General features: G+C 33.0%; 2 protein-coding genes across 4 annotated transcripts; both read left to right on the forward strand.

Moving 5' to 3' along the window:
- Window positions 1-1,607: 1,607 nt before the first annotated feature.
- On the forward strand, window positions 1,608-14,589 carry LOC106400939 (type IV inositol polyphosphate 5-phosphatase 3). 3 transcript variants are annotated; one of them, XM_048760095.1, is made up of 11 exons: window positions 1,608-1,779; window positions 8,808-8,847; window positions 11,378-11,430; window positions 11,512-11,647; window positions 11,746-11,856; window positions 12,180-12,252; window positions 12,372-12,476; window positions 12,578-13,439; window positions 13,634-13,818; window positions 13,898-14,006; window positions 14,086-14,589. In XM_048760095.1, exons 2-11 carry the CDS (start codon window positions 8,838-8,840, stop codon window positions 14,428-14,430), a joined length of 1,989 nt encoding a protein of 662 aa, XP_048616052.1. In that variant the 5' UTR covers window positions 1,608-1,779; window positions 8,808-8,837; the 3' UTR covers window positions 14,431-14,589. The 3 variants fall into 3 exon arrangements, with proteins under 3 accessions (XP_048616052.1, XP_048616053.1, XP_013696799.1); XM_048760096.1 differs by lacking the exon at window positions 8,808-8,847 and having other exon boundaries at window positions 1,763-1,779; XM_013841345.3 differs by lacking the exons at window positions 1,608-1,779; window positions 8,808-8,847 and adding an exon at window positions 11,229-11,285.
- A 2,681-nt stretch (window positions 14,590-17,270) lies between these two features.
- LOC106397371 (F-box/kelch-repeat protein At4g39560) lies at window positions 17,271-18,789 on the forward strand. The gene has a single exon (XM_013837959.3). It carries the CDS (start codon window positions 17,466-17,468, stop codon window positions 18,654-18,656), a length of 1,191 nt encoding a protein of 396 aa, XP_013693413.1. The 5' UTR covers window positions 17,271-17,465; the 3' UTR covers window positions 18,657-18,789.
- Window positions 18,790-19,592: the final 803 nt, after the last annotated feature.

The following is a 19,592-nucleotide window of genomic DNA, read 5'->3' on the forward strand; positions in this document are numbered from 1 at the left end:
AAAAATAATTAATATATATATAAGTATATAAATCTATTTTTAGATAAATTCGGGTACCCGAATACTTCGGTTCGGATCAGATTTGGTTTTCTAAATAACAAAATTTCGAATAATTTGAATATTTAATCAATTTATGTTCGGGTTTGGTACTATATTTTCAGATCGGTATCGATTCTGTTCCTTGGATTCATTTTGTAAAACCCTAATAATTACATGAAAAACAAATATCAACATATTTTTCAAAATATACACCCGCGCGCCTGCTAATATTAAAGTTGAAGTTGAAGTACACATTGGGATTGTTTGGCAATATGAATAGTAGCTAAAAAAAATAGTACTATTTAGAAACATGGATAGCACTAAGTTAGAAAAAAAAATGGGCTTATGCTACTAAAAAAATTGGAAGTCCATTATATTAAAAAGTAATGGGTCTATGTTACTTGATATATATATTCAAATCAAAATAATAATTTAAAATTAATTTATATAAAAAATTCATTCAAAAAAAAAATATATATATATATATTCAAAATTTGATTTTTACTAACATATTTTCCAATAACTATTATAAAAATGTTTTCAATATATATAATAAAAATACAATACAAAGTTCAACTTCAAACACCAACTTAAATTATGGGCTTTATATTTCACATTAAATTTTAAAATATAATATATGTGATTATTTATATGATTGTGCGTATAAAATATTATTAATTATAAGAAAACTTATTTGATGGTACGTATAAAATACAATTAATTATATGATAACACATATTTTGTAACCTATGATGACACATATAGGATATATAATAGTGATTAGGGGTGGGCGTTCGGGTTCGTTCTCGGGTCTTTTTGGGATTTCGTATTCAGTTCAGATCTTTGAGGATTTGGTTCGGATTTGGATAACCAATTTAAATAAGTTTGGTTTAAATATTTGGATAGATAATTAATAATTATTTAAGTATTTTTTGAGTTTTTAGTATTTTTTTAACTATTTAAGATATTTACATTTAACTATTTGTATATATTTTCAAGCATTTATGTGAACTTAAAAGTATCATATATATTCTAGATGTTTTTATATATATTAAATCTAAAAATAATTAATATATATAATTATATAAATCTATTTTGGATACCCAAAATATTTCGGTTCGGATCGGATTAGGTTCCAGTTCTTCAAATACCAAAATTTTGAATAATTCGGATATTTAATCAATTCCGGTTCAGATTTAGTACTACTTATTCGGATTGTGATCGGTTTGATTCTTCGAATTCGAGTTTTTTGTCCAACTCTAAATAGTGACATAAAAAGAAAATAGTATTATATTTTTAAAAAAAATACACCCGGACAAGCGTGCGGATCAAAATCTAGTCTTATATTATGTTAAGAGATCCAACCCGAAAGACTTACGGTAAACATGGTCCAATGTACAGGTGGGGTTACAGAAACTTATAATGTCTAACCGGTTTACATTGGTTTTTCGTTTCCCTCGCTAGTTTAATCTCATGAGGATCGGAGTAGACGTGGCGGAAAGGTGCAAACTGAAAGAAATCTATAATATATAGTACAAAAATGATATAATATGCTTGATATACACGGACACAAATATAAATGAAGAAGCAAAAGCAGGGGAAGAAATTAAAAGTTTGTTTCGACCATCCCAAACGTAAAAAAGCTCACTTCACACCTCGAAAAGACCCAAAGAAAAACTAATTTCATCTGCCCTTCTTCTTCTTCTTCTTCTTCAAGCCATCACCTCCTCACAGTCCAAGGTACTTTGATCAACTTGGGCAACAAATAAGTGTACTTTGATCTGATGCGTTTTATATTTTAGACTTTCTTTTGTTTATTTAGTTGTCAAACAATGTTCTCGTTTGGATAGGTTTAATCTGAACACAAAATTAATTAACAAGAATGATCTGATGAGAAGAATTGTTCCATTTGACATCCAATTTCTTCTGAAACAGTCTTCTCCGTATCCAATAAACATTACCAATCTGGTTATATCTTCATAACTCTTATGTAACAAAATATACTCCCTTTTTCTAAAGAGATTAACAAAATATACTCCTTTTTTATAAAGAGAATTAGGCTTGGGACGGATCGGGTATCCGGAAAATTTTAAGGTATCCGGATCCTTATCCGGCGGATCCATAATTTTACTATACGGATCCGGGGTTCTCGGATATCCGGATGTCGGATATCCTTCTAAAAATTGTAATATCCGGCGGATATCCGGATCCTTAAAATAAATAAAAAATAATATTAATACATATAAAATGTTAAAAATAATTTAAAAATAAAAAATATATAATATTTTTAATTATTTCTATGTATAATATTACAAAATTTACATAAAATTTACATCTACTATTATAAAAATGAAAATATATTAAATAAAATTAGTTTTTATATATAGATATTACTATTTTTGAAATAGTTATTAATAAAACTTACGGATCCGGATATCCGGATTAAAAAATCAAAATATCCGGATCCGAATCCGGCTTTGACGGATCCGATATTTTACTATTCGGATCCGGATTCGGCCCCTCCGGATATCCGGATTTTCGGATCGGATCCAGACCGAATCTCGGATCGAATCCGGATCTCGGATAAAAGTCTCAGGCCTAAAGAGAATGTAATTTAAAATTTCAATACATTTTTTTCCTATTTTAAACTAGATATTAATTATAGAATGCATTAATTTTATAAATAATTTTATTTATCTTAAATATTTTTAGTTAAATATGAATAATTAATACGAACATATATACATTTTAATCATTTTTACAATCTGTGTAAAAAAAATAAAGTGATATTCATTTCAAAACAAAAAGAGCAAGTACGGAGCAAACATAAGATTAGTGAGTTATTGTGTTACTTGGGGCCATTAGAGTACCATTGGTGAAAGGTTCTCATCAAGTTTCTCACACATGCAATAATAAAAAATAATTAGAAAAAAAGAGACAGATAAATAGTAGAATTGAGGAAAGAGAAGTCTCTTCCCCGAGAGATTAAAAGCTCTTGGCAAAAAACTATTTTGCAAGGCGTCATATTATTACTGATTTTATTTTATAATTAACTAAAACTTAATTATTATGTCAAATTATATTGGTATTTAACGATGAGAAATTCTATTTAAAGGGATGCTCTTATATTCACAAATAATGGTATACCTTTGTTCAAAAAATTTCTCTACTTGATATCTAAGTTTAATACTTCCTCTGTTTCAAAATAAGTGTCATTTTGACATTTTTTTCTTGTTACAAAAAAATGTCACTTTAAAATTTCAATGCAAATTATATTTACTTTCAGATGAAAATTAATTGAAAATTGCATTGATTTTATAAATAATCTTATTTATCTCAAATACTATTGGTTAGAGAAGTATAATTATTAACAACTTATGTATATTTCTGATATTTTTTTAATATGTGTGAAAAATGTCAAAATGACATTTATTCAGAAACAGAGAAAGTATATATTATTAGTATTTTAATAAAAAACTTATTATTTGATTAAAAATTAATATTAAAAAATCACTCACATAACAACATATGATAAAAAGGTTTTCAGTGTATTTATAAGCTTGCCTTTTCAGAAATTCCTTTTCTCTATTTTATATTTTTCTGTTGTTGATGAGATATCTATTCTCTATCAATGGAAGAGTTCCTAGGCACTTGTTTGTACTGTTTACACAATCTCTAATACTAGAATATAACTTGGTAGATGAGATTTCTGTGTCATCGCTATTTGCTAGCTTTTATGTCATTTAATTTAATTCCTAAAGATGTTTTTTTTGTCTTTGTCCATTATCATATATAACAAATCTGAAGCCTTTCAATTGTTCGTGACATGTTTAAGCGAGTTTATATGTTTCAAGACATCCTTCTTAAGCAGATATGGAGTTAAAACCTTTAAAAATATATATCCAGCTAATCTTTCATATCATTTTCAACATGGCTGGGTTCGAGTTCACCGAAAGCTGCGTTTGAAGTGGTATATCCGTTCCCACTAGGATTGAAAAGACAAATATGTCGTGATATTAAAAAAACAATTAAAAATATTCATTTTTATTTTATTTGTGGCGGTATTATGTTTATTAAACTCAAAAAGTTAGTAAAATAAATAAATAAATAAAAATGGTGTTTCTAAAATTTAATTTGCTGCAGATTATATATGTAGGAAATATTCTATAAGAGAACAAAATATATCTAATAAAAAGTCTGAAGTTTTAAGTTTTGTTTTTAGGTTGACTTCAGTTTGGTTTGCTGGTTTGAAAAAAAAAAATTAATTGATTAACATAAATTGGTTGGATTGGTTGGCCACCATAGAATACGTATTACTTTGAATCTAAATTATATCTACGAGAACTAATCAGTCAGGTAAAATATTACTTTTTCATATATAGACTATAGATTTTTATTAGGATAGTATTATATCCACAAGGCATCGTTATCCGCGTCTAGGCGCAGAGTTTTTGCATTTTAATCCATTTTTGTTTCTTGTTTACTAATCTAGCATTCAGTTTTTCAATGCATTTTATCTTCACCATCTCCTCTTGTCTTGTTTACATTTGTTTTCACGTTATGTCGTTTGATTTGTCTTAGTTTTGGCTTGTGTAATAACTTAACCCTGCTCATTCTTCTTTCATTCTTTATTGATTGATATTTTTATATCGCTTAGCTCTGTGTTGCCACTAATTTGCTCGAATCGTTTTTCATCATCTGCTTCGTATTCTTTTCATATTCATTAACTATTGTCTCCAATCTCTTTAAATCCTAAAAATTCTACATGTTCTTTTGTTTATTAAATCACATATTAAATATTGTTGAAACTGTTTATTTATTCTAATAAATCCTTACGATTATAACTAAGATGATATGGATAAAAAACTGATTATAATTTAGTTGAAATTAAAGTCTAAAGTAGAAGTTATTAAACTTGCAATCCTTCTTTTTGTCATCCAAGATAGATTTAGTCAAATCAATTATATTGATTTAGAAAATTCATAAGCTATTTCAACCCCAAACAACCAAAAAACAGGCGCATTTGTTATTGACGATGCGGTGGATTTCCTTTACAATAAACATAATTGCTTGTCACAACTGTTAATAAACCCAAATGTGTTTACAAAAGCTACTCATATAAGAGTTTCATACTCATTTCTCTTTCTCAGTCATCTCCTATTTTAGTAGCTATCATAATACAATCATCAAACAAATGACATATCTCTTGGTTTCATATAGAATATGCAAAATGACTGTTTTCTGCAGACTCCATGATCACTTAGTATTATAAATATCAAACTATGTCTATGGTCTATTTATATGTTGAGGAAATGTCTCGAAATGTAGCTTCCAAATAATGATTTTCAGGTCAGCACATTGCATGTTAACCTCCACAATGGGATCAGCGGATCTGCAGATACCGCTACATGTCGAGTCGAACGCAGCTACACATATGTTCCCTGCTTGTGCCTTTCATTCACAATCTGCAATTCTCCCAAGAACCAGAATCAATGTTAAATGAGGTAAAAGTTTTAGAGTCACAACAGACTTTGTATAGCCAAGCCAAATAAACCAAACACCCAACGTAACATCCCTACTTGCCTATTTGTGCAGAAAATGACTTGATCATTACATAGTAGCACCGAGAAGTTAGATGGAGAATGAGGTATGAATGCAAAGTAGACAAAACAGTTAAAATCTTACTGATTATGGAAAATATAAGAAATCAATTCTCTTGATATGGCGTATAACTGTCCAATAGCGTGACAGAAGTACTTGTTCCTGTTCTCACCAAACTTCCAATTCTAAATGTATATATAAATCTATTAGAGTTATTGCCAGCGCTCTGTTGCGATATTTGTTAGCTAAAATAATCCATCCAACATAATAGGAAAAAGAAACCAACGAAATTGTAAAGTTAACCATCAGCTGAGATGCTTTTGCTGTCCTGACACATTGCAAGTTTAGTGATTTCACTGTCAAAAGCAACAAACTAAGCAGTCATATACATCCGAGACATTTATTTACAAACGGTTTCTAGCACAGAAAAAGCATATTATTTATGTTACGGATGATAAGTTTGATGCACAGATACAATTTAGAATTTTTTTCAACTGAACATTTGTGCCTACTGAATTACCTAACAACACCCACTGCATTGTGATTTTGGCATGTTAAAGCTGAGAATCAACATTGGAGCTTGCGTTAGCATTTGGAACATGAAATATAGCACCATCAATTTTCAGTGTTAATTCCATTGACAATAGATGTGCAAAAGAACTCTGCTAGTAAGGTAATCGTGATTTGAAATTCTTTACATCTTAGTGTCGTACAACTTCAAAACGATAGACACTTACAATCGACGGCTCTCAAAGATGGACCGCAAACCATCTAATGATATGCTTACCTCGTCGTATAAGTAATCCATGTCACTTCCCTCCCACGGGTAACGTTGCTGGTGCAGATCAATTCCCTCCACCTCTTCCTCATCATTAGGATGCTCTGCACTATACCCTCTGTAAGGTTCAAATTTATGTCGCTAGAATTATCAGAGAAAAAAATATAAAGTACCCTCCAAATCTTCAGGAGCATCGACATTTTCTTTATTCAATGATCTTCATTCAACCTAACAACCATCAAAATAAAAAGAATGTGAGACACATAATCTTCAAAATCCAAGTTTAATGAATGGAAAAAAAAACTCAGGAAGACAGAAAATGTCAAACACTCACTGGCTTCTTCTTCTTTTACTTCTTGGCTCCCGTGAATGAACTGTCAAAGCCATCATTATTTGCAGGAAAAAAGATTAAACAAAGCAACTGATGAAAAGAAACAAATATGTTTCACAACACATAAACTCTTCTTGAACAATCAGACAACATATAGTATATCTCCCGTGTGACTCAGCTGAGTCCTCGATGGCATCCTAAACGACAAATGTCTTCTTCTTCTTGGTTAGATCAAAGGGTGCAAACTAAGGATGACCAAAGAAAATTAAAACCACACAATCATGATTTATCAGGCAAAATAAAAGAACCGATGATGAATTTATTAAAGATGAGGAGATGTAGAGACTAAAGAAGAAAAACTGATTCATGGAACTCAAAGAGCCAATCTGTGTTTCTTAGATGAGTCATGAACCGTTGATTAAAAATTGAAAACCCTAAATTTCCATTGAAGAGAACGCTTACAGACCGAAGAGGTTTATTGGGTTTCTTTTTTTAACGAATCACATTTCAAAACGTGAGTTATAAAGTATTTATTAAATCATTAGATAAAATAAATAAGTGTGGGTCCTACAGAGAAAACCGAAGAAGCAAAGGTTTCCGACCTTCATAAATATATATTTGTTTCAGTCATCAATGTACAAAGAATCATTTAGCTCAGTGGTATAAATGTTGTTGTTTAGATCTCAATAAACCTGGGTTTGAGTCACAGACTTGACACTTTTTCACACTTTTTAAAAGTGGAACCCACAAATCGCTGACGTGTCGCATCAGGAGTGATGCAATGCAACTGACATATTATAATGTAGATTATTTTTCTTTCCTCTTTTCTATTCCTTTATTTTCCTCTCTTTTCTGAATTTAATTATGCTCTTTCATTTTTTTTTTCTTTTTTTATTCTGTTTTATACTACTTCCGCTCCTTAAAAATAGTTATTTTAATATTTTTACACATATTAAAAAAACACATTAGTTATGTATCGTTTTTTGAAATTATCAAATTCCAATGCTTTTTAAACAATAATCTTTCAATAAATTCAATTAATATTTTTGAAATTTGCAACTTTTGTATAAAAAACATAAAAATCTATTTTTTTTAAAAAAAATTATCTTAATATAACGGATAGAGTATTTGACCACAAATACCTATCAGATATATAAATAAAGTTTTATATCTGACCACAAATACCTATCGGATATACAATTAAAAATTAATATGGACAGAAATAGCCAAATGTCTGCTCTAAAAGTTGGAGTTGGGTGTCGACCATTGTCTATATTGTGGATTTGTGGTCAGGAGGACTGATGTGATCCCAAAGGGACCAAACATGCTTTCTTTTTCTCGTTATCTGTTTTGTTTATCTCCATTTTCTCATCTGTTTTTCCTTATTTTCTTATTTTAGACTCTTTTAATTTCTTCGTTGTTTATTTTGTTACTGGTCATCCTCGTCGATAGGATTTTGAATGCACATAGTTTAGAATATATACATATATATATATTATTTATTTCTGGCTTTATTCTGGGTTTCAACAACCAAAAAAAAATTTTCTCACAAAAAAACAAACAAAAAATTCAGTTTCGGTGGCAATTTTTCTGGTTTTTAAATTAATATAAACTTGGATTATAAGTAAATCACTATAACACAGTTTCGAATGTCACCGGCCATAAAAAAACAAGAAAGAAAGACAATTATATACCAATAACAAATTCATTTTGTTTTAGAAAAAAATCACCGATTATGAAGTGAATCAAGCATGGAGCTTCATGTGACTTGTCTTTGAATCAAAGGCAAATCACATGAAGCTCCATACTTCATTCAGTTCATCATCGGTGATGTTTTCTAAAACAAAATGAAATTTCATGTGGTTTTGCACCCTTATATCTCCAAGACTCCAACAATTAGGCATGTGATATTTTTGGACGTCTGTAATCTGGTTTCAACAAATCATATCATCATTCGAACCACTTTTATGGTGGTACAGAAGACATTCAGGCAATTTTGTGCACCCAGTGATAAAAATGTATTACTGATTTTTCTCTTTTAACTTCTTTTTATCTCAGCTGACGGTGATACAATCAGGATATTACTAGATGCTAAAAGGTGACTTCCCCTCCTTAGTTTGTTTTTTACTCATTGAAGACATTGATCTATTTCCACATAAATTAAAGTCATTATTCTATAGCAGTATAATATATTTTCTTTTTGAGAAAAGGCTTAACAATATAATTTTTTAACATTGAGTTAACGATTTTTAGAATTTATGGCAAAAAATATCAATCACTTATGAACTAATTTAAGTATTGAATATATATTAATTTTTGTGTCTGCAATTTATTTTGGTGGGATGCAAATTAGATATGTCTTATATAATTTTTAAAAGTACACTGTAATTCATTTCATGACACAAATAATTTTACAAATACTTCAATATTCGACTGAACCTAATTTTTATATAATATATATTGGTCAAACATTACCAAACTGTACATCTTTAGAAACATTACGACCTCCAAATACAGTAAAACATGACTAGAATAACAAATTTATACACGTCAAAAACAAAATAATGAAATATTTCTGGATTTAAATATCACTAAAGTTATGAGTGAATAACAATTTTTAAAATTTAATATATTAAGTTTGAAAAAATATGTAAAAGCAAAAAGAAAAATGATGTTGATGTATCGAAATTTGGATGGATCGACCTAATATCTTTACAAAATTAATTGAAAAACAAACTTATGGCCTCAAATTAAAATTATACAGAACTATATCAAGTAATATAAATTTATAACCGTTCATATGGCCTATTTATTTGCCACAAAAGTTGATGCAACAGTACAAGTGTACAATACACTGGTTGAATCGTAGACTAACTCTAGTTAAAGGTAGGTGGACCCAAAGGACTAGAACTCTGTGTATGCTGCAGTCCCATACCGCACCTCACGACCCGAACACCTTATCCACAACCGGGCTCTAACCGGAAATCGAGACCCGATCTCCTATAGATTGCTTTTTTTTTTGTTCACCCCATCGACTACTTTGGCGGCGCCATGTTCTTTGCGTTTCATTTTTCATTTTTCTGGTATTCCAGAATTAATCTTTGCTTTTCGTGACTTACCACGTCAGTATTCTGATTTGTGAGGATAAGCGGTATATTATTAGCTCGGTGATTTTCGCTTACTGGAGAGAGAGAAAAGAGAGAGAGATTTCCGGCCGACGGCGAGGCTCTCTTCCGGTTGTGGAGCTATTTTTTTCGTTTTTAGCATCTGGTTTTTGTTCGGGGTCTCTTGATTTACCTAGGTTTCGGCGTCGCACCTCTCTATGGTGGTCGTCCGACTTGTTTATGGGAAGGGGTGGCTTTTTCAGCACCTTCTTCGCCGGCTTTGGGTACCGGGAGGCGGTGGCTCCTTCAGCATCGCCATCGTCGGCTTCTGCTTCCGGGAGGCGGTGGCTTCCGTAGCATCGCTGGCGCCGGCGTTCGTTTTAGGGTTTTTATTTCTCCTCATTTAGATCTACGAGTTTGAGCTTATTTGGTTTTCGCTTCTCGATCTCAATCTGTTGCCGCTTATATGTCGGAGATGATGAATCGATTGTAGGCTTTAATATCTGTTGGTAATTCGTAGATCCGTCTGTTTGGTTTGAAGTTTATGTGTTTGTTGGATTCGAGTATCTCGAAGGTCTGGTTGAATGGTTGAGTTCCGGTTTCGACTTTGCTGTCGACGGTGGCCGTTGAGTAGTCGTGACGCGGTCGATGGTACCGGAGGAAGAAAAGAGGCGTGCGGCTTCGCGTGAAGAGCGACGTCTAGCCTACTAGGGTTTCGGTTGGTTGTGTGGGCCTCGGGCCCAGTTTGTTTTACTTGGTTGTATGCCTCTGTTTTTGGGCTTCGGATTCTTGTAAGGCTTGGGCTTTGCCCATTTTGGATTTAATCCTATTAATAAACTTCAGATGAAAAAAAAAAGCGGTATATTATTAGCTATAGAAACAGTTGAGTTACGGTCCAAAAGTTAAAGTCCAACTGGGACCACTCAGGTTAAAAAATCCAATGGGAGCTGTAAGACCAAGTCCCTACCAATATGTACCGCGTGTGCATATTTATACAGTACTAATTCAATTTATATTTGTAAACTTACTTTTAATTGGTTGATGAAAAATACATTCATACAAAGTCTATGAATAGCCATAAATAAAGTAACAATCTAATTTACTCTGGGCCAATTTTTGAAAAGTTCACCTTATAAGTTTAGCTAGAGACAATTATTCAAGTTACTACTATATCGTAAAAAAAAAAAAAAAAAAAAAAGTTACTACTATATCGTAATTTTAATCTTATATATAGTGTGGGCCTTTTTTCTATAAGTGACCCGTGACACTAATAGTGATTTTAGTAATAAATTACCTATTACTTAGGGAAAAAATTATAATTATGTCATTATCAATTTTATTAACCTTACATAAATGTAGAAGAAAATTGCATAAAATGATATAAAAAACGAGGACGGACACACGCGTCTCGAACTCTCTAATGGATTTTATGGTCTGAAAATAAAGATTTACAAAAGTTTCAGCACTTTCCTTTATTTATTAAAGAGTATCACTTTTGTGAAAATTCAATTTTGATGTCTTCAGTTGCTGAACCTGCCGGGATGATGAGGAAGAGCTTCCGTCGTCAGAAATCTCAGGTAATATTTGTTGTGTGTCCTTACAGATGTCTTAAATAAAAATGAATGGTTCTAAGCAAAAGTGTTGGATGGTTTACACAGAGATTATGGGCGAAGGTTGTTATGAGGAAGTGGTTGAACATAAGTGCTAGGGATCTTGAGTATGGTGCTGATACTGAAGACGAATCCGAAAACGAGGACGTTGTAGAGGAAAACCAAGACTCCAGCTCCGACGAAGGTTCTTGTTTCTTCTATCTATCACTCTCTCTCTCTCTCCAGAATCATTCATCAGTTCTTCTTTTCCGTTTATCTAAGCCGTTTAAACCGGTTTAACAGATAATGAAGAATCGAGCACACAAAGGAGAGGATCGACTCAATCGTGGGTTAGTGAGATCTCGGAGGATCCTATAACCGTCGCTGAAGCAGCCGCGGAGTTTACTAGCAATGGTAATTCCGAATTGCATAGGTTGTTTATGAGATTCACTGTGGTGTGGTTTCTAAGTTTTTCAGTTCATTCTCTTTGCTGGAATTCAGAAATTTTATTAAAAATAAAAACCATATTAAAATATTGGTGGTCTAGTGGTATTTTAGTAGTCCGATTCAAACCATCTTTGATACTTTATTCTTTAAATTAAAATTAAAAAACTGGCTTCAGATACTTAGGAGATTATAGACTTAAGATCCAAGATTCCTATGTAGTTAATAAAATTAAACTGGAGAAACAATTTTTTTGGATAATGAATATTTTAAACTTTTTCTTCTGATATCAGATGCTCCGTTGAAGTTAAGGAGAAGGAATTCAGAAACATTGAGAGCACAGTATATTAACAACAAAGAAATAAGGTAAAACATTTGATGTTTCTTTCGATTTTTTATACATTTTAATTCTTTCGAAAGTTGTTGGGTTATAAAAGAGACCTACCATGTCGGGATTGTAATAACGAGAACTTGTTGTTATGCAGAGTATGTGTTGGTACGTGGAACGTAGGAGGAGTATCACCACCTTCTGATCTTGACATCGATGACTGGATCGACATTAATCATTCTGCCGATATCTACGTTCTTGGGTAAAACAAAAAAAAAAAATTATTTATTTTTCCTCAACGACATAGACAAAACTAACTCTGTTCAATATGTTTATATGTTCATGTTTTTGTTTTGTCTGAAGTTTACAAGAGGTTGTACCTTTGAATGCTGGGAACATACTTGGAGCTGAAGATAACCGACCGGTTGCAAAATGGGAAGAATTGATCAGAGAAGCATTGAACCGAGTCAGACCGAAAAACTCTGGGGTTAAGAGTTACAGTGATCCACCAACTCCAGGGATATTCAAACCTTTTGACGAAACACACGATGTCATAGAGGAAGAAGTCGATTACGAGAGCGATAGCGACGCTGGCGTTGAGATTCACCCCATCAACGAGGAGGAAGAAGAAAGCCTCGGTGAGCTAAAGCATGACGGTGGAGTTGTAGGCGAAGTCAACACTCTCGTTGATCCTAACTCCGGCGTGCCGGTTGTTGAGATTAAAAGACAGTTCTCTTCTCCTAAGAAGCTAGACAGACAAATCTGTTTACGTGTTGATAGCTTTGACAAGAGGAAGAACGATGAGGATTCCCCTGGAACCGGTATGAAAACGCTAAACCGGATGTTAAGTGGGAAAGAAAGGATCGGTTTAAGCTGGCCTGAGCCTCCTTTGAGCATGTTAGGACCTTCTTGCGTTCTAGATAGACAGCCTTCCATGAAGTCAACAGCGTCCTTACAAACAACAAAGTCTTTCAAGGCTTACAATTCGTTTAAGTATGTAGCCGGAAGCAACAACGGGGTTGCACCGGAGGTATTGGCTCTAGCGTCCATGGACCTGACGTCGCTGATGGAGAGGAAACGAAGACCGGCTTATGTGAGGCTAGTGAGTAAACAAATGGTTGGGGTTCTTTTAACCATTTGGGTTAAACGAAGTATGCGGAAACACATTCAAAACGTAAGAGTCTCTACAGTTGGAGTTGGCATCATGGGTTATATTGGTAACAAGGTATATAAAGATTATATATTTCATTAATTTTCTTTTAATTTATAGCTGATCCGGTCAGCCTGGTAGGAACATAATTAGTGCTACAGTGTGGAGACCAGCCACTGCCTGACCCTAGTCAGAAATGATTTCTAACTCATTAATTTTTATGTTATATTGTTTCAGAATCGTTTTATAAAGTGATATGTGGTATGCAGGGAGCTGTGTCTGTGAGTATGTCGATATACCAGACGTTCTTCTGTTTCATATGCACTCATTTGACGGCAGGAGAGAGAGAAGTTGATCAGATCAAGAGGAATGCTGATGTTCACGAGATACATAAAAGAACAGTCTTTCACTCTGTCTCAGCTCTTGGACTTCCCAAGCTTATCTATGATCACGAGTCTGTCTTTTGTATTCTCTTCTACAAATTGTTTTTATTTATATTCTTCTAACTTTATCTTGTTTTCACCTCTTTGCAGACGAATAATCTGGTTAGGAGACCTCAATTATCGGCTTAATTTATCGTATGAGAAAACCAAAGACCTCATTTCCAAGAGAGAGTGGTCCAAGTTACTTGAATATGATCAGGTAAGCATAACTATTGATCTTTTATAAAGGTTAAGCTCAACTTTACTTATTTTGTTTCTTTCGTATAAATGAATTGCAGCTGGTAAAGGAATACAAGAAAGGTCGAGCTTTTGACGGATGGTCAGAAGGAACTTTACAATTTGCACCAACCTATAAGTACCAAGCGCATTCGGATGAGTATACTGGGAGTGATGGAAAGGCGACAAGGAGAACACCGGCTTGGTGTGACAGAGTACTATCTTTTGGCAAAGGAATGAGGCTGGTTCAATACCGGCGTACCGAAAATAAATTCTCAGATCATCGTCCGGTTGTAGCAATATACATGGCTGAAGTCGAGGTGTTTTCCGCGAGGAAGCTTCAGCGAGCTTTGACGTTTACGGATGCAGAGATTGAAGATGAGGGACTTGTGGCCGTAATCGTTTAAGTGAATAAGAAGTAAAAAAGATATTAAGATTTTGCGCTTGTTATTTGTTGATCTTGCATATGAAGTACTGGCGAAAGAGACAATTCTCTTTCTGCAGATAGTTCTTTTATTTTCAGATGAACCTGGGGTATCAAATACTATTAAATTAGGATTAAATTAGGATCATGACTTATTAATATATGTTGAGTCTAACATAAAAATAACTGCATTTAAAATATAACTGTATAACATATGATATAATTGCATCTACAAAAACATAACTACCTTCATGTTAAAGGGAAAAAACGTAACCATTCCTATAACCACTTAAACTTCTATTTTATCGGATATGTATATATCAATACGGCAACAAACAACAAATATCAAACTCCTATTTCATACCTAATTATATGGCCAATATACTAAATTTAAAGTTATGATCTATAAAATACATTTTTAGAAGTAAATTTAAGAATACTAAAATTATTTAAGTCAATATATTATTATGGAAGTATTATTTATAAAAATATATACTTATGAAAAAATCAATTATAAGAAAAGATCTTATGATAGTCAATATGGGACTTCAGCATCCATTCACGCATGGTGTTTTTTCGTTCAATTTTTAGTCTAAATTCTAAGGATGACGGGTTTATAATTTAACAGGTTTTAAATAGATTATTCGATTAAAAAATTATTAAATGTGATTTTAGTTAAAGTTAGTGAAAAAATATATTAAACCATATGTATATAGATATATATATATATATATATATATATTTAACAGAATATTTTAAAAATTATTTTTATCAAACATTTTTCAAAAACTTTCTTCAGGTTTTGGTGCGGGTTGGATTTGATATTGGTTTTCGAATTTAACACTTTAAAACCGTTCGAATATATATATGTAATGTGTAATAGAATATAATGTTTTGATTTTCAAGTTGATTACGAAATATTCTTGACTGATTATATTAGGTAACTAATATGAAAATATAATATGTTGCATACTTCAGGAATAAAGTTTACAAATTATTTTTGATATGCATATAGCATAAATGTATAGTTATGCAATTTAACATATTTAATATAGTTACTAAATTAAACTAAACTAAATTAATATAAAACACAAATATGATTACAAAAAATATCATAAATATAAAAATTAATAGAAACAAAAAAACAAAAAATTACAAACCAACAATATACCGCGGATCAAGATCTAAAACAGAAAAATATGATTACAAAGAAACATGTATATGTTGGTTAACTTTTAAATTGCTATTATTTTATAAAATTGATTTTGTTTAAAATTTATACACAAATTTGATTACAAATAAAAAACAAATACAAATACAGAAAAAACAGAATTATAAAACTTAAATTTTTAAAAAAATAATTAAAACAAAATATACCCGCCTTTTCAAAGGCAGGTCAAAATCTAGTTCTATGCTTATAAAAAAAAAGATCCAGACTAATCCTACACAATGAGATAGATACAGTCGATGGATAAATCATTTATTATACTCAAATAATATCCACACAGATTTAGTTATCCGCATGGCCACACAGATCTAGTTATCCATGGCAACACAGATTTATTGCCGTGAGGTTATTTCTAACTTGGAACAAATGTAGTGCTAAGACTTAAAATCATTCAAAAGTTAGTTACTTTTATTTTTGAAAAGCACAATAATTTTTTTGAAATTTTGAAATTTGTTTTTAAACTTAAAAGTTACAATAAAATTTGAGATTTTATAATTTTAGAGATTTTTAAATTTTGTTTGAAACTTATTATTACTAGGAGTACACTTTGAATATTAAAATAAAAATATTTTTAAATGTAAGTATATTAGAATGATGCTCTTCGTTTGCCTCAGTAGACTCCCCAGAATCCTCCTCTACTACGATTCTACTTTCCCTCTTCGTTGGCCTCCTTCCTGTCTTATAAGACAAGTTCTTCACTTTCTTTGTTCTTGAGTTAATGTTCGCGTATCAATAGTGAGATTGAGTTCATCTATTGAGATATAAGATATTCAGTATGTTCTTGGACTCTTCAGTTGCATCTACTATGTATGTACAGCGATCTAACGGGGTTCTCAATTCTTTTTCCATCACATTTGAGTCGGTCGTCGGACATGTCTTCACCAATGGCGTTGGCCAATGGCCACTGTCGTGGCTCTTGAGAAATACTAAGTTATGCTTTCTCCATTCTTAATTTGAGTACCTCAACATTCTCTACGCACCTCCGAAATTATGGTTATTCCCTCTCAACTTCGCCTTCATAGAGTTCGATAATTCTTTGGAACTGTTATTACTTTAGAATCTGCTTCGAGATAGTTTCCGCGAAGTAGTTTTTGACTTTGAGTTTCAGCTCATCCAACTTGAATTGTTGTTTGCTCATTGCGTACTTGTTCTGTGATACATATTCCAAGGAGAATCCGCCAACTTTTGACCAAAAGCCGAAAGCAAACCTTACTCCATTAAAAATGTGAATCTTAATCCAATGCAATCTATAAAAATATTTGAATATATATTATGTTTGAGGAAATTCGTAGTGGGTCGAATAAAATCTTATCTAAAATTAATCTGAACATATCTAAAATTAAATAAACATTACTTTAATATATATATATATTTCTTTATAGATTCAGATATTTTGTGTTTTTTTATTAATTATTGGAAGTTAAGTTCATTTCAGATATTATTTTTCATGAGTTTAAATGCTTCATAAATGAAGTAGTAGTATAAGATTTCTTAAGTTTTGTAATCCACTTTTTTTAAATATAATTTTGAGTTTTAATAATTATCATTTAGTTGAAGGCAAAAACAAACAAACAAACAAAAGTTTGGAGTTGGGTCAACGTTTGAGTTTATCATGATTTAAAATTTTCCAATTTTCCAAAGATATTAGAAACGCTACCGACAAAGTGAAGGAGTAAAAAAATAAAAATAAAAAGGGTTTTTAATAATAATCCCTTATTTGATTTGGAAAAAAAACCATAAAGTTGTATAAAATAATAGCGACCTCGGTGACAAGCAATCAGAGATCTAAGATGAGTTGTGTTCAGTCGAATTACGGATCCGAAGAGTCACCACCGGAGAAGAAAAGAAGGAATGAGAAGGCATCTCCCTGGTGGTCGTCGTTGCCAGACGCGGTGGCTCTGAGCATCGTGGCTCGGCTCACGAGATTAGACCAGGCGGCCTTATCTCTTGTCTCCAAGAGACACCGCTCGCTAGTAGCTTCCCCTGAGCTCTGCCGCACACGGTCGCTGATAGGTTGCACGGAGGCATCTCTCTACGTATGCCTGAACATCATGCCTGACCCAAACCCAAGCTGGTTCGTCCTGACACGTAATCGGCAGCTGAGGCAAATCCCATCGAACCCTTACCAGCCTCTAAGACCATCATCTTCTTTCGTAGTGGTGGATTGGGGCATTTATGTAATTGGTGGAATCGTAAACGGCAATCCGACTCGGGATGTCTGGTTCCTTGATTGTTATTCTCGCACGTGGCACCCAGTCCCGTCGATGAAGATGGCACGTGCCTCCGCATCAGCAAACGTTATAGACGGGAAGATATATGTGTTTGGAGGGTGCCGAGATGAGGCCAGCAGCTCTGCAGAAGTATTCGATCCAAAGACCCAAACTTGGCTTAACTTTATTTCGCCCATCAGTATCCAGCAAAGTGTGGTGGTACAAGGGAAGAAGATTTACGCTGTTGACGATGAGGACCAAAGCTTCTGCTCTTTGCCAAGTGAGTGTCCTTCCTGGACAAGCGGAAAAAGAGATTGTAAGCCCGGAAACAGAAATGATTGGTGTGCCATTGGGGATTTGTTATTTTGTCGTGGAACTCGAGGGAGAATACTGTGGTGTGAGCCAGATGAATTGGATTGGAAGGAAGTGAAGGGCTTGGAAGAGCTGCAAGAGTCGTCTTTCTCTGGCTTGAGACACGTGATGGATTATGGTAAAAAAGTTTATGAACCCTGTAAACCAACCCAGAGAAAGGTCAAATATGATATTAGCAAACTCAGCTGCAACTCTTCTGGCAACATTGTCATCTTTTGGAACACCCAACTTGAATATCCTGAGGGTTTGGAGCTCAAGTCTGCTGAGATTTCCTTGGAAAGGCACGAGGGAAGCCAGATTTGGGGGAAGATTGAGTGGTCTGGTGTTATATTGAGAGATGATCCTCTCTCACACTCATATAGCCTTAAGGTCTTATTTTCTGCTCCTGTCTATTGCTGAATTTCCAAGTCTTCTGTTTATTCTATTTTATATATATATCATTTTTCTTTAATATTTGTCTGTGTCTTTCTCAAACTGTTTTTCATGAGCATCTCTATTCAACTTCTGATCTAATTATTAACTAATTGTCTGATGGTACCATGTTAATAATATATCTTGCAGTTTCTTTTTTAAGGACAAAATAAATGTTGCACTTATTTCTTTGAACTGGTCGTGGTAAACTCTCTTCTTGAGATATATGTAGTTTTGTTCATTTTCTTTCTAGCATCTATGCTCAACTTATAATTTTTGGTTGCACTCTGACATTAACTCGAACTCCAGTCTCGCCATCAGTGGCTCAAAAGACGGTTCTGTTCACATTGAGAATATAGTCACTGGAAAGGTTTGTTGAATGCGTGAAGTTTTCACCAAGCTCCGCAACTATCCCTATGGCTGCAACCGGTGGAATGGACAAGAAGCTTGTAATCTGGGATCTTCAACATTCAACTCCTAGGTTCATCTGCGACCACGCGGTATAACCCTCTTGTAGTTACTGTTGCATGCTTATACCCGCCGGAGAGAAAGACGAACATCGAGGGGCATATTAGACACAAAGTGTCCCACATCGGTAATTGGAAGAGATCCTAAGTAATATATAAGATAGATAGACCACTTCACTTATCACCAATTGGTTTTAGATTTGAAGTCCATCTAGCTCGACACATATGACTGCCGTGGGCTATGGCATGAACTTTTCAGAAAAGTACCGCAACATTTCTTACATTGGCGTATTGAAGCCTCAATATTCATGTTACTATATAACATGAAGTGAAGTCAGCTCATTCTATTGTTCGAAAAGGTAAAGCTATTACTACACTTCGTAGATGATTCTGATGCAAAAGCTAATGCATTGTGACGTGTTTCTAAAGACCTTCACACAATACATTATATTCAAAG

Source organism: Brassica napus, chromosome C6, assembly GCF_020379485.1.
Source record: "Brassica napus cultivar Da-Ae chromosome C6, Da-Ae, whole genome shotgun sequence".
NCBI classification, from domain to species: domain Eukaryota; kingdom Viridiplantae; phylum Streptophyta; class Magnoliopsida; order Brassicales; family Brassicaceae; genus Brassica; species Brassica napus.